Source organism: Melozone crissalis, unplaced genomic scaffold (genome assembly GCF_028551555.1).
Source record: "Melozone crissalis strain CALT ecotype California unplaced genomic scaffold, PUWL_Pcris_2 ptg000020l_1, whole genome shotgun sequence".
NCBI classification, from domain to species: domain Eukaryota; kingdom Metazoa; phylum Chordata; class Aves; order Passeriformes; family Passerellidae; genus Melozone; species Melozone crissalis.
Window position 1 is genome coordinate 500,918 of NW_026535798.1, and position 14,581 is coordinate 515,498.

The 14,581-nt window shown below is 43.9% G+C and overlaps 1 protein-coding gene across 1 annotated transcript in view; it reads left to right on the plus strand.

The window, feature by feature from the left end:
* Nucleotides 1-14,581, plus strand: part of LOC128937656 (CUB and sushi domain-containing protein 2-like) — a 142,554-nt gene that overhangs the window by 21,059 nt on the left and 106,914 nt on the right. The window contains exons 7-8 of the mRNA XM_054277450.1: nt 3,396-3,499; nt 10,377-10,489. Coding sequence (XP_054133425.1) covers nt 3,396-3,499; nt 10,377-10,489 — 217 coding nt within the window. The remainder of the gene's footprint in view (nt 1-3,395; nt 3,500-10,376; nt 10,490-14,581) is intronic.

Sequence of the window (14,581 nt, forward strand, 5' to 3'; positions counted from 1 at the left end):
CATGCACATCGAGATACATCCAAACAAATGCAGACAATTCCTGACACATCCAGACTCATCCAAACACATCCAGACACTTCCAAACTCATCCAGATACTTCCAGACATGTTCAGACTCACCCAGACATTTCCAAACTCATCCAGACGCTTCCAAACTCATGCAGATACTTCCAGACACATCCAAACTCATCCAGACACTTTCAAACACATCCAGACACTTTAAACACATCCAGACCCCTCCACTATCCCAGGTTGCTCCAAGCCCTTTCCACTTTGGGATCCAGAGGGAAACCTTTTCCAGCCCCTCCTCGCTCTCACATTCGGGGTTTTTTCAGCCCCCCAGGCTCAGTTTCTGTCCCCACACACTCTTCCCTGTGTTTTCCCAGCTGTCCTGAAATCCCTGCCCTTCCCTCCCTGCTGAAGGCTCGTTTAGTTCAGGGTTGTAATTAAAAGTGAGTGTAATTATTTGCAATCGAAGCCCCTTTGATATCTGGTGTGGGGAGGTGCCCAGCTCATCGGGGCAGGGAGGCTGTGCCAGGAATGCTGATTTTTCCCAATTTTTTCCCCTTTATCCAGCAGGATTTCAGCCCCCAAGGGCAGAGGAGTGAGGTTTGGGTCTATCTCATGCTATTTATGCAGCATTGTGAATTTATTGACATTTTTGCACTGGTTTAAATTTAAATATGAGCCCTGGCTCTCCTTGTAATGGGGTGAGACTGGAAAAAGCTGTGAGGGCACCAAACAATTCCCATTGCCAGGGGAAAATGGACAGGGATTGATCATTCCCAGGCCAGGGCTGTCATACCTGTACATAAATGAGATTGGAATTGGTCAAATCCATCCATTTTCAGATTTCCCAACAAGGAACTGCAGGTTCTGCTCTGTCATCCACAGAAATACGGAAATTTGTCAGCTGTGAGAGGAGATCCCTTTGCCTTTGAAATGATAAATAGCTTTAATTAATTCAATTAATGTCAATTTTTGAAGGATTTTTTGAGGTGTTTGGGTGTTTCAGTGTCGTTTACAGGGAGGGAAAACCTAAAGCAAGGAAGAAAAGCACCAAATCCTTTGGGAAGTCCACAGCTCTCCCTGCTTTCCTAAATCTTAAAGGAGATTGGAATTGGTCAAATGCATTAATTTTAAGATTTCCCAGCTTGGATCAGAGATTCCACAGCACAAGGAACTGCAGGTTCTGCTCCATCCTGCACTGAAATTTGGAAATTTTTGAGCTGTGAGAGGAGATCCCATTGCCTTTGCCTTTGAAATGATAAACAGCTTTAATTAATTCAATTAATGTCAGGTTTTGAGGGATTTTTCTTGGGTTTAGGTGTTTCAGTGTCGTTTACAGGGAGGGAAAACCTCTCCTGAAGCAGGGAAGAAAAAATCAGCAACCCCTGTGGGAAGGCCACAGCTCTCCCTGCTTTCCTAAATCCTAAAGGAGATTGGAATTGGTCAAATCCATTAATTTTAGGATTTCCCACCAAGGAACCGCAGGTTCTGCTCCATCATCCCCAGAAATATGGAAATTTGTCAGCTGGAAGAGGAGATCCCATTGCCTTTGAAATGATAAATAGCTTTAATTAATTCAATTAATGTCACTTTTTGAAGGGATTCTTTTGGTTTTAGGTGTTTCATGGTAGAAACTTTAATTTCCAGGTTGGGAAAAGCTCTCCTGGAGCAGGGAGGGTTGGGAGGAAAGCAACAAAAACTTTGGGAAGGTCACAGCTCTCCCTGCTTGTCCCTCATGGATGATCCCAGCATTTCCTGGCTGAGGGAAGGATTTGGGATGAATTACTTCCAATAATTCCCATAAAATACTTGGAAAGAATATTTTGTAATTTTTTTTTTTGTAATCTTTTCATGGTCTCAGTGGTTTTTTGATCAGCTCCTGCTCCATGGAGCTTTGGAAGAAGCAGGGAGCTGAATTTAGGAATTATTTGCAAGTCTTCTGCTCTATATTTGTTAAAAAAAGAGCCTGAGACCCACTGAGCCCCAAAATCCCCTCCAAATTTACAATTTTCCCCTCAAAATTGGGAATTTTGCATCCACAGGGCTGAGGCCTCCTCACTGACAAATTGGGATTTTTTTCCACTGCAGATTGGGGACATCAAAACCTCTTTTGGGAATATTCAGGGGTTTTTTTAGCTGGGCCCTGGTGCTTTGGGAATTAATTCCAACCACAGTGGGGAAAAGAAATCTCTGGGGAGCTGAGAAATGCATATGATAATTGGGGAATTTGCATAAAAGCTATTTCTGGCCTTTTTTTTGACACAATGGATGTTGCTGGTTGAGGTTTCTCCTGGGGTTATTCCCAAAAAAAGCCACGTCCAAGCTGATGGAGGGAGAAGGGGATGATTTATCCCAAAAGGAGGGGGAAATTCTGGACCCTGAGGGCAGGGAAATGAGGAATGAGCTTGGAAAGCTTCAGGTTAGAGCCGCTGGAGTGAATTATTGTGGATTTTTCTCCTCAAAATGTGACTGAACTTCCAATCACTTCGGAATCAGGAGTTTCATCTCATTTTCCCATTTTCCTGGCTTTGCTGTCACTTTAGCGGTTCCAGGTTTGGGGGTTCTGTGGCTCTCTGGCTCTTTAACAAATCAGTAAATAATTTAATTAAATTATTGCATTTCCAACTTTCAGAGCAAAAAAACCCAGGAAAATAGGTAAATAAATACAATATTTAAAAAATAAAAAAACAGGAAATGGGGAAATAAATACAATATTCAACACAAAAACAAACCAGGAAATGGGTAAATAAATACAATATTAAAAAAAACAAACCAGGAAAATGGATAAATAAATACAATATTAAAAAAAAACCCAGGAAAATGGGTAAATAAATAAAGTGGGTAAATAAACACAATATTTAAAAAAACAAACCAGGAAAATGGGTAAATAAATAAAATGGGTAAATAAACACAATATTAAAAAAAACCAAAAATACGCAAAAAAACACAATAACAAAAAAACCAGGAAAATGGATAAATAAATACAATGTTCAAAAAAAGAAAAAGGAAAATAGGTAAATAAATACAAGCTTGTAAAGCTTCAGGTTAGAACTGCATGAGCTGCTGTTCTGTTACTTCAGCAGATCCAGGTTTGGGGTGTTGGTGGCTCCCTGGCTCTTTAACAAAAATCATCAATAAATATAAATCATCAATAAATATAAATCATTAAATAATTAAATTAAATTAATTACATTTCCAGATTTCAGAGAAAAAAAAAACCAAAAAAACCCCAAAAAACCCAAAAAAACCTAACAAAAAACCAAGAAAAACCACCCAACTTTTTGGGATGTTTTGGAGATTTCGATGCTCTTGGGAGCTGCTGCGGGATCCACGAGCAGGGCTTGGTGTTAATTGATGAATTAATTGTGTTAATTGTGTCTTTGGCAGGTGATCAAACTCACCTTCGAGGAGTTCGAGCTGGAGAGAGGCTACGACACCCTGACAGTGGGGGATGGAGGCCAGGTCGGAGACCAGAAATCCGTGCTCTATGTGTGAGTACCAATTCCTCAATTCCCTCTTGTGGGATTGCACCTGGCCAGGTGGGGCTGAGGGTTTAGGATGCAGGGATCCAGTGGGTTTTGGGGCTGGTTGTCACTTTGGGGACAGAAAATTGGATTTCCTTAAATTGTTCCCTCTGTGCTTTGTGTGTGAGTGGCAGAATGCACCTGCCCAGGTGAGGCTGGAGGGCTTGATATGCCAGGATCCAGTGGGTTTAGGGCTTTTTTTCAGTGGTTTTCTGTCACTTTGGGGACAGAGAATTGTCCCCTCTGTGCACTAGGTGTCAGTACCAATTCTCTCCTGCAGGAATGCACCTGGCCAGGTGGGGCTGAGGGTTTAGGATGCAGGGATCCAGTGGGTTTGGGGCTGGTTGTCACTTTTGGGACAGAAAATTGGATTTCCTTAAATTGTCCTATCTGTGCTTTATGTGTGAGTACCATCCTGCAGGATTGCACCTGGCCAGGTGGGGCTGAGGGCTTGGGATGCCAGAATCCAGTGGGTCTAGGGATATTTTTTTTGGTGGTTTTCTGTCACTTTGGGGACAGAAAATTGTCCCCTCTGAGCTTTATGTGTGAATTCCAATTCCCCAGTTTTCTCCTGCAGGAATGCACCTGGCCAGGTGGGGCTGAGGGTTTAGGATGCAGGGATCCAGTGGGTTTGGGGCTGGTTGTCACTTTTGGGACAGAAAATTGGATTTCCTTAAATTGTCCCATCTGTGCTTTATGTGAGAGTACCAGAATGCACCTGGCCAGGTGGGGCTGAGGGTTTAGGATGCAGGGATCCAGTGGGTTTTGGGGCTGGTTGTCACTTTGGGGACAGAAATTTGGATTTCCTTAAATTGTCCCATCTGTGCTTTATGTGTGAGTCCCAAAATGCACCTGGCCAGGTGGGGCTGCAGGGATCCAGTGGTTTTGGGGCTTTTTTTTTAGTGGTTTTCTGTCACTTTGGGGACAGAAAATTGTCCCCTCTGAGCTTTATGTGTGAGTTCCAATTCCCCCCTGCAGGAATGCACCTGTACCTGCATGGCTTGGCATGCAGGGATCTGGTGGGTTTGGGGCTGGTTGTCACTTTGGGGACAGAAAATTGGATTTCCTTAAATTGTTCCCTCTGTGCTTTATGTGTGAGTAGCAGAATGCACCTGCCCAGGTGAGGCTGGAGGGCTTGATATGCCAGGATCCAGTGGGTTTAGGGCTTTTTTTCAGTGGTTTTCTGTCACTTTGGGGACAGAGAATTGTCCCCTCTGTGCACTAGGTGTCAGTACCAATTCTCTCCTGCAGGAATGCACCTGGCCAGGTGGGGCTGAGGGTTTAGGATGCAGGGATCCAGTGGGTTTGGGGCTGGTTGTCACTTTTGGGACAGAAAGTTGGATTTCCTTAAATTGTCCTATCTGTGCTTTATGTGTGAGTACCATCCTGCAGGATTGCACCTGGCCAGGTGGGGCTGAGGGCTTGGGATGCCAGAATCCAGTGGGTCTAGGGATATTTTTTTTGGTGGTTTTCTGTCACTTTGGGGACAGAAAATTGTCCCCTCTGAGCTTTATGTGTGAATTCCAATTCCCCAGTTTTCTCCTGCAGGAATGCACCTGGCCAGGTGGGGCTGAGGGTTTAGGATGCAGGGATCCAGTGGGTTTGGGGCTGGTTGTCACTTTTGGGACAGAAAATTGGATTTCCTTAAATTGTCCCATCTGTGCTTTATGTGTGAGTCCCAAAATGCACCTGGCCAGGTGGGGCTGCAGGGATCCAGTGGTTTTGGGGCTTTTTTTTTAGTGGTTTTCTGTCACTTTGGGGACAGAAAATTGGATTTCCTTAAATTGTTCCCTCTGTGCTGTATGCGTGAGTAGCAGAAGGCACCTGGCCAGGTGAGGCTGGAGGGCTTGATATGCCAGGATCCAGTGGGTTTAGGGCTTTTTTTAAGTGTTTTTTTGTCACTTTGGGGGCAGAAAATTGTCCCGTCTGTGCTAAATGTGCGAGTTCCAATACCCCAATTTTCTCCTGAGGGAATGTACCTGGCCAGGTGCAGCTGAGGGCTTGGCACACAGGGATCCAGTGATTTTAGGGCTTTTTAAAGTGGTTTTTTGTCAGTTTGGGGACAGAAAATTTTCTTTTCTGTGCTTCACGTGTGAATACCAATTCCCCAATTTTCTCCTGCGGGAATGCACCTGGCCAGGTGAGGTTGTGGGCTTGGGATGCAGGGATCCAGTTTTAGGGCTTTAAGGTTTACTTTTAGGGTTTTAGAGTTTTTTTTAAGTGGTTTTCTGTTACTTTGGGGACAGAAAATTGTCCCCTCTGTGCTTTATATGTGACTACCAATTCCCCAATTCTGTCCTGCAGGAATGCACCTGGCCAGGTGGTGCTGATGCAAATTTGGAATATGTGAGACTGAGCAAAGTGCAGTGCCTGGAATCTTTTCCCAGGAAGTTGTCAGTAAATTCCTTTTGCTAATCCTTCCTGGGATATATTTTTATTTTTAATAATCTGGGAGGATGAATTGAAAAGTAATGAAATGGGAGAGCGTTGTGAGGACCACAGTGCTAATTAATGTGCTTGAAAATCCATGGATCACTTTTCCCAGAGTTTTCTGCCCACTCTTAGCTGGATTATTCAGGAATAATACCTGGATACAAAGTGAGGTTTGTTTGGAAGAATCAAAATGCAGCAACTCCTGTCAAAGGCAATAATTCAATTTTTTTTCCTTGGCTGTTGAGGAGCTCAGCCCTGCTGCCTTCCTAATCAAGGAATGCACTTGAGGGGAGATGCAGAGCAGCAAATTCCACCCCAAACTGAGCTGGGAAGGATTTTTTCCAGGCTCATTCCCAAATGAAAATGGGAGCAGAGCAGATTTTTAGGCTGTAGGAATTTAATTTTCTGAATTAACAAGGACCCAAATCAATTCCCCACCCCAGCTTGTTCAAAGTGGGGTGGCAAAAGATGCAGAAAGCTTTGAAGCTCCTTTTCCTGGTGTTTTTTTTCCTCTTGGAGTGTTCCTCATTCCTGCCTGGCTGCTGCTTCAATAAATAAACTGAGAATCAACAATAACACTCCTGAACATCTCTGGGATGCAAAACAGGCACTAAAACAAGATCACTTCTTCATTTAACAGCACCCTGAGATCAATAAAATCCTGCTGCAGGTCAGGGAAATCAGAGCAGAGGCGGGGGCAGAGCTTGGCTGGGATTGTGATTGCAGGAAAAACAAAACAAAAACCACTCTAGGTTCAGAGCCTGGGCATGGTGTCCCTGTCCCTGGGGCCTGTGAGGGACAGGGACAGGGCCTGGATGGGCAGGACAGGTCTGTGATGCCCAGGGAGGCCCCATTTCCCTGAGATCCCTGTCCTGGAGAGGAGCTGGAACCTGGCAGGGAGCGGAGTTGATGTCACCTGCACTGAGGGGTGACACAGAATCCTGGGATGGTTTGGGGTAGAAGGACCTTAAAGCTCATCCAGCCATGACAGGGACACCTTCCACTGTCCCAGGCTGCTCCAAGCCTGTCCAGCCTGGCCTTGGGCCCTGCCAGGGATCCAGGGGCAGCCACAGCTTCTCTGGGCACCCTATGCCAGGGCCTGCCCACCCTCACAGCCAGGAATTCCTCCCCGAAATCCCACCCAATTCTCCCCTTTTCCACTTTGAATCCATTCCCCCTTGTCCTGGCACTGCAGTTCTGGTGCCGAGTCCCTCTCCAGCTCTCCTGGCAGGAGCTGTGAGGGCTCCACTCAACATTCCCTAATCCAGGCTAAACATCCCCAATTCTCCCAGCTTGGATCACATCCCTCCTCTGGCAGGAGCAATTTCTTCCCCAAATCCCACTCAATTCTCCCCTTTTCCAGTTAGAATTTGTCCTGACCCTGCAGTTCCTGGTGCTGAGTCCCTCTCCAGTTCTCCTGCAGCTCCCAGGATGCTGAGGAGGCTCCACTCAACTTTCCCTTCTCCAGGCTGAACATTCCCAGCCTGGATCCTGTCCCTTTGTCAGCCTCACATCTCTCCTCTGGCAGGAGCAATTTCTCCCCAAAATCCCACCCAATTCTCCAATTTTTCACTTTGAATTCATTCCCCCTTGTCCTGGCACTGCAGTTCCTGAAGCTGCTGTGGGGGCTCCACTGATCTTTCCTTCTCCAGGCTGAACATTCCCAACTCCCCCAGCCTGGCTCCTGTCCCTTTATCAGCTTCACATCCCTCCTCTGTCAGGAGCAATTTCTTCCCAAAATCCCACCCAATTCTCCCCTTTCCCAGTTTGAGTTCATTCCCCCTTGTCCTGCACTGCAGTTCCTGGTGCTGACAGGAGCTGTGAGGGCTCCACTCAACCTTTCCTTCTCCGGGCTGAACATTCCCAGCCTGGCTCCTGTCCCTTTATCAGCTTCATATCCCTGCTCTGGCAGGAGCAATTTCTCCTCAAAATCCCACCCAATTCTCCTCTTTTTCAGTGTGAATTCATTCCCCCTTGTCCTGCACTGCAGTTCCTGAAGCTGCTGTGAGGGCTCCACTCAACCCTTCCTTCTCCAGGCTGAACATTCCCAACTCCCCCAGCCTGGCTCCTGTCCCTTTATCAGCTTCACATCCCTCCTCTGTCAGGAGCAATTTCTTCCCAAAATCCCACCCAATTCTCCCCTTTTCCCAGTTTGAGTTCATTCCCCCTTGTCCTGCACTGCAGTTCCTGGTGCTGACAGGAGCTGTGAGGGCTCCACTCAACCTTTCCTTCTCCGGGCTGAACATTCCCAGCCTGGCTCCTGTCCCTTTATCAGCCTCACATCCCTCTGCTCCACCAATTCCCTGTCCCCTTCTGCTGAGTTTACTTTTATCCAGGAGCCTTTCAAGTGCTGCTATTGTAGCTGGGGCCAGACCCAACCCAGAGCTGAACACATCGATTGGGATTTATTTAAACCCTGCAGAAAAGATTTAAAAAAAAACCCCTCTCACCCCTCTCCACTTGCTGTTAATTTCTGAATTTCTCGCAGATAATACCTGAGCAGAAACAGGATAATCACAACATTAAACACAGGCAACACAAGAGCCCTGCTCCTGGAATAATCATCCCACCCACGCAAACGCTGCTCCTGGGAAGGGAGGCAGGAGCTGAGCTCCATCTGCCTGTGCCAAAGATGCTCCTGTGGGTGTGGGGGATAAAGCTCTGTAGCTGTGCTGAGGTGATTAATCCCAGAGGCTGAATGAGCCTCGTTAATAGGGGGAGATACCAATGATATTTCCCTCAATCTCAGCCCTCCTGGGAGGATGCTGAGGGGAAGGCAGAGCCCTGATCCTGCTGGGATTAGTGGCACTTCTCAGGGGCCATGGGGTGTTCAGCACGTTTGGATTCTCAGGGGTGTTCAGCACGTTTGGATTCTCAAAGGCTCACAGGGTTTTCAGCCCATTTGGGGCTCCTGCTGGTGATGAGGTCTCTGCTGTTGAGATGACCCCAAGGTGTTGGAAAGTCTCTTTTTCCCCACCCTGAGACCCAAGAAGAAGTCAGGATTCCTTGGTTCTCCTTCTCAAGACTGTTTATTTTTCCTTATCTGTCTGGCAGGTCAGGTTGTGGCGCAGTCCCTGCCCTTGGATTGGTGTTAGCTTTTTATACTAAGAACTATGTGTACTTTATTTACAATTACTTTCCAATACCTATCACCTATGTTAGACAGTGAGCTTCTACCTTAAACCAATCTAAAAGTGCCAATATCACAGTAGAAGATTGAGGCCAAGAAGAAGAAGGAGAAGGACAGATCACACCCAGATTCCTCCATCTTGCCTCTTGAACCCCCATTCTAAAAACTTTAAAATTCTACATATTCACCCTGTGATAAATTCACTATCATTCTACTCAAACTCTTGTGGCTTTTAAATCTTCACAAAGTTGGTAATTGTTTCCATGGGCTAAAATCAAAGGCTCAGGTGTTTGTGACTCCGTGCCAAGGTCTCTGTGCCCCCTGCCAGTGTCTGGAACGACCCAGGGCAGCCAGAGGAGTGTTCTGGATTCCGACACTCTGGGTGCTTTTTTTCCTTTCCTAGAAACTTCTCTCAGTGCAGCAATGGAGCAGGGAACGGATGGAAAGTCATTTTCTGTGCCCCTGCAAACTGCTGCGAGGGCAGTTCAGGGGATTCAGTCACTCAGGGCTCACTTTGGCTCCTGGGAATTTGATTTGTTTGCTGATGTTTGCCTCAGCGAGCAGGGAAACGATTCCTTTGGCTGCTGGGTGATCTGATCCAACAACAGCAGGGAATTGTAATTATTGCACTGAGGGTGGTGGGGCAAGACTGAACATGGAAGGATTTTCACCAGGCTCCAAAATCTCCCAGGTTTTTGGGGTGATTCTTAATTAGTTTGGCATTTCCTTCTCCTGCAGAGTCCTTTATTTGAGGGTGATGAATCTGAGGCCACTTTGAGGCTGTTTTTATTCTATTATTATGTATTCTATTATATTTTTATAATCATACAATATTTATATATTATTTATAATTATATAATATTTTACATTATATTATGTATTTTTATTATATCTTTATTATATTATCATATTATCAATTATGTAATATGTTGTTATTTATATTAATTATTAATTAATTAATTATTATAATTATATTTTATATTATGTTATATTATGTTGTATTATGTAATATTATGTTATGCTATACTTTATTTCAATTAATATATAATTTAATAATATTATCGTTTAATATATTATATTATTATGTCTTTATATTATCATATTGTTACTATTAATTTTATAATGCTAACATTATTTTATTACTATAATATATAATTTAATAACAGTATAATTTACCAATATATAATTAATATAAACATATAATATTTTAAATAATTATTATTTTAACTAATTTTTGTATATGATATAATTTTAATTTATTTTTCTTACTTATTTTTGCAGCCTGACAGGCACCACAGTCCCTGACCTCATTGTCAGCACCCAGCACCAGATGTGGCTCCTGTTCCAGACCGACAGTGTCAGCAACCTGCTGGGCTTCAAAGCCACCTACGAAGGTAACCCAGGCTCCTCCCTCCCAATTCCCCTTTTCCCAAAATATCAGGGACCAGCTGAGTGCAGGGACTGGGGAGAAAAGGGAGCTCCTCTAAATAAATCAAAAATCAGTGCAGGGACTGGGGAGAAAAGGGAGCTCCTCTAAATAAATCAAAAATCAGTGCAGGGACTGGGGAGAAAAGGGAGCTCATCTAAATAAATCAAAAATCAGTGCAGGGACTGGGGAGAAAAGGGAGCTCCTCTAAATAAATCAAAAATCAGTGCAGGGACTGGGGAGAAAAGGGAGCTCCTCTAAATAAATCAAAAATCAGTGCAGGGACTGGGGAGAAAAGGGAGCTTCTCTAAATAAATCAAAAATCAGTGCAGATATTGGGGAGAAAAGGGAGCTCCTCTAAATAAATCAAAATGGGTGCAGGGACTGGGGAGAAAAGGGAGCTCCTCTAAATAAATCAAAAATCAGTGCAGGGACTGGGGAGAAAAGGGAGCTCCTCTAAATAAATCAAAAATCAGTGCAGGGACTGGGGAGAAAAGGGAGCTTCTCTAAATAAATCAAAAATCAGTGCAGGGACTGGGGAGAAAAGGGAGCTCCTCTAAATAAATCAAAAATCAGTGCAGATATTGGGGAGAAAAGGGAGCTCCTCTAAATAAATCAAAAATCAGTGCAGGGACTGGGGAGAAAAGGGAGCTCCTCTAAATAAATCAAAAATCAGTGCAGGGACTGGGGAGAAAAGGGAGCTCCTCTAAATAAATCAAAAATCAGTGCAGATATTGGGGAGAAAAGGGAGCTCCTCTAAATAAATCAAAAATCAGTGCAGATATTGGGGAGAAAAGGGAGCTCCTCTAAATAAATCAAAATGGGTGCAGGGACTGGGGAGAAAAGGGAGCTCCTCTAAATAAATCAAAGCTCTGCAGATTTGTTTCTTTTTATTTTTTTCCTTAAGAGTTTCCTTTCCCATCCAACCTGAGTGAGGGCTGTCCCATTGCCATTTCAGGTGTTTTATTGGGAAAAAAGATGGGAATTTCAGCAACAGGTTGTGCCTGTGGGAAGGGATGGAATGGGGAATCTCTGGTTCCAGCAGGTCTCTGGTATCAGCTGCTTTAAACTGGGCTGTTTCAGGTGAAATCAAGGTTAATAAAAGTTAATATTGGGATTTTTTAAAAAAATCTTCCCAGAATGCAGCAAAATGTGAGTGCTCAAGTCTGGCCTAAGCTTGTGTTTGCTGCTGTCATGGGTGTTGGCGTGTTCTGACCCCATGTTGGGGTGGAACAGGATGGGCTTTAAGGCCTCTTCCAACCCAAACCAGTCTGGGATTCCCTGAAGGAGATAAAAAAGGATCTAAAGAGGAAACTCAGCAAGGAGGGGGTGAATTAAAAGGAAAAATCCCTTCCTGCCCCTCCCTGCCACCCAAAAACAGCAGAGCAGGTGCAGCACTGGGCCTGGCTTTGCTAGGACCAGCATCGCATTAAACCCTGTCCTGAGCTTTAGGCCAGGCTTAAACACCAGGAACCTTGGCAAAAAGAGCTCAAAGCCCTTTTGTGGCTCCTGCTTTGTGACAAACTCAAGCCATTAAATTTCATTTAATTTAAATTAAATTTAATTTAATGGGAGAGCAGAGCAACAGGGATGGAAACCCCTTGGCCTCCTCAGAGACCCCAACACCAACAAAACAGTGAGGCAGGAGATGCAGAACCTAAAATAAGATAAATCCAGGGCTGGATTCCCACCTGGATAATTGGCAAAAGAGCTGCAGGAAGCAGCAGCTCATCCCAGCAAAGTTTGAAAAAAAGAAAAATAAAATCCTTATTCCTTCTGCTGAAGAACTGGAGTTTATTCCAAGCAAGAGCATAAAGGTAAATCAATTGTATCAATTCCTGTGGTAAGATGAAAAAGTTTGATGAAAAGCAGAAAGGGCAGGGGAGGAAATCTCCACCTCCAGCCCTGCAGAGCTCCTAAGCCTCTTTAGCACCGTGGGGCTGAATTCCAGCTCTCCACAGCCAAAGCCTTGCTCAGCACTCCCCTGACAATAAACAGCTTTTAATCATCCCCTGCCTGCAGCAGGGGGCTCAGACCTGACTCAGCTCCTTCCCAATTCCAGCAGAAATCCAAATTAAATTAGTGTGGGAGCGCCCATAAATCTGGTTTTAATTTGAACTTCTGGCTTTCTATTAAAACAATGAGACAGTGAATTACAATTTGGCTTTGTTCTGGTTTTTGGTGGAGTTTTTTGTGATGTTTCTGTTCTTACCACAGCAATTTATAAAATTCATTTACATTTATGCTGTTGCTTGGCATAAACTCAGGTTCATCAGTAGAAGAAATAAAGGTTGAATGGGCTGGGAATTCTGCAGGAATATCCTGATGGATGTTGAAGGCACCAGCTCCAGGGCAAGGAGTTTTCCCAACAAATCACCCAATTTCATTCATTCTTGGAGGCAAAAACTAAAAGGCAACAGAAACACCCTCCTCTAAATTCCTACCTGACAGCATAAGCTTTAATTAATTAAACCAAGGTCATTTAAGTACAAAATCCTGTGTGTAAGGTAAAATCCTTTAGGCTGGAATGAGATAAAAATGGGATAATTTTCATTCATTCTTGGAGGCAGAAACTAAAATGCAACAAAAACACCCTGGTCTTGATTCCTCCATATTCTTACCTGACACCATTAGCTTTAATTAATTAATTAAGCCAAGGTCATTTAAGTACAAAATCCTGAGTGTGAGGTAAAATCCTTTGGGCTGGAATGAGATAAAAATGGGATCATTTTCATTCATTCTTGGAGGCAGAAACTAAAATGCAACAGAAACACCCTCCTCCCTAAATTCCTACCTGACACCATAAGCATTAATTAATTAAGCAAGTTCATTTAAGTACAAAACCTGTGTGTGAGGTAAAATATTTTCCTGGGTGTTTCCTGGCTGGGGATGAGATTTGTGGGGTTTCCACAGTCTCAAAAATCCTTCACCCTGTGGCTACCCCTTCCAGAAAACTGAGTTTGACTTGCTGGCAGCTCCAAAAATCCTCATTTTCCCTCAGAAAACCCCTCATTTTCCCTCAGAAAAAATCTTCATTTTCCCTCAGAACAATCTTCATTTTCCCTCAGAAAAAAAATCCTCATTTCCCCTCAGAAAAATCCTCATTTTCCTTCAGAAAAAAATCCTCATTTTCCCCTCAGAAAAATCCTTATTTTCCCCTCAGAAAAATCCTCATTTTCCCCAGAAAAATCCTCATTTTCCTTCAGAAATGATGCAGGCAAGAACAGGAATTCCCAGGGAGGAGCATCCTGGATTTGGGGAGGTGTGAGGGAGTTTTTTTTCTCATTCCTCACCCAATTTCCCACCCACCACCCTCAGCCAAACATCACAAAGAGCTCTGCAAAATTCCTGCTGCTACATTTTTCCCTCAGAAAATGCAGTTTTGACAAAAAATTTCCCCTTGTATGAATAATATTTGATGGAGAAAGCTGTGAAAGATTCATGTCAACTTGTTTCCTTTCAATAATGTCAAAACACTTGGTTTGGATGTTCTTGTTTAGTTTTGACTTTTATTATTCTAATGTGGAAGTGATTTTACTTTAAACATTCATCAGGAGGAATGTTTCAATCTTATTGAAGTAACATGTTTTGATATTTTTGAATCACTCCTTTTTTTTTTTAAATGGAACTTCTGCCCTGCTCAATATTTTATGGATTTTACTCCCTCACACAAAGAAATGCAGGAACCAGGGGATTTTTCTCAGGTCAAAAAATGGAATTGCCGAATAAATTCAATTTCCTGACCTCTGTGAGGTGATGAAACCTTCGAGCTGTGTTTGCCTGCTGCTGACAAGGAGAGGGTGGGAATTGGGAGCTCTAATTCCTCATTTTCCTCCCATTTTTAACCCACTTATTTGAGTTGGGGTCGTGCAGAGTGACAGGAAAGGGTGAGGAGGGAGGAGACCCTGCAGTGATGTCTTGATTCTCTCTCATCCAAGGGTCAAAATGCTGATTTTACCTCACTTGGCTGCATTTTTTCTGAGCTCCTGATGCCCTCAGCACATCCTGATTTTACTGATGCTGCACATTCCCAGTTCCCTTTGGAATTCCAGCTCTGGAA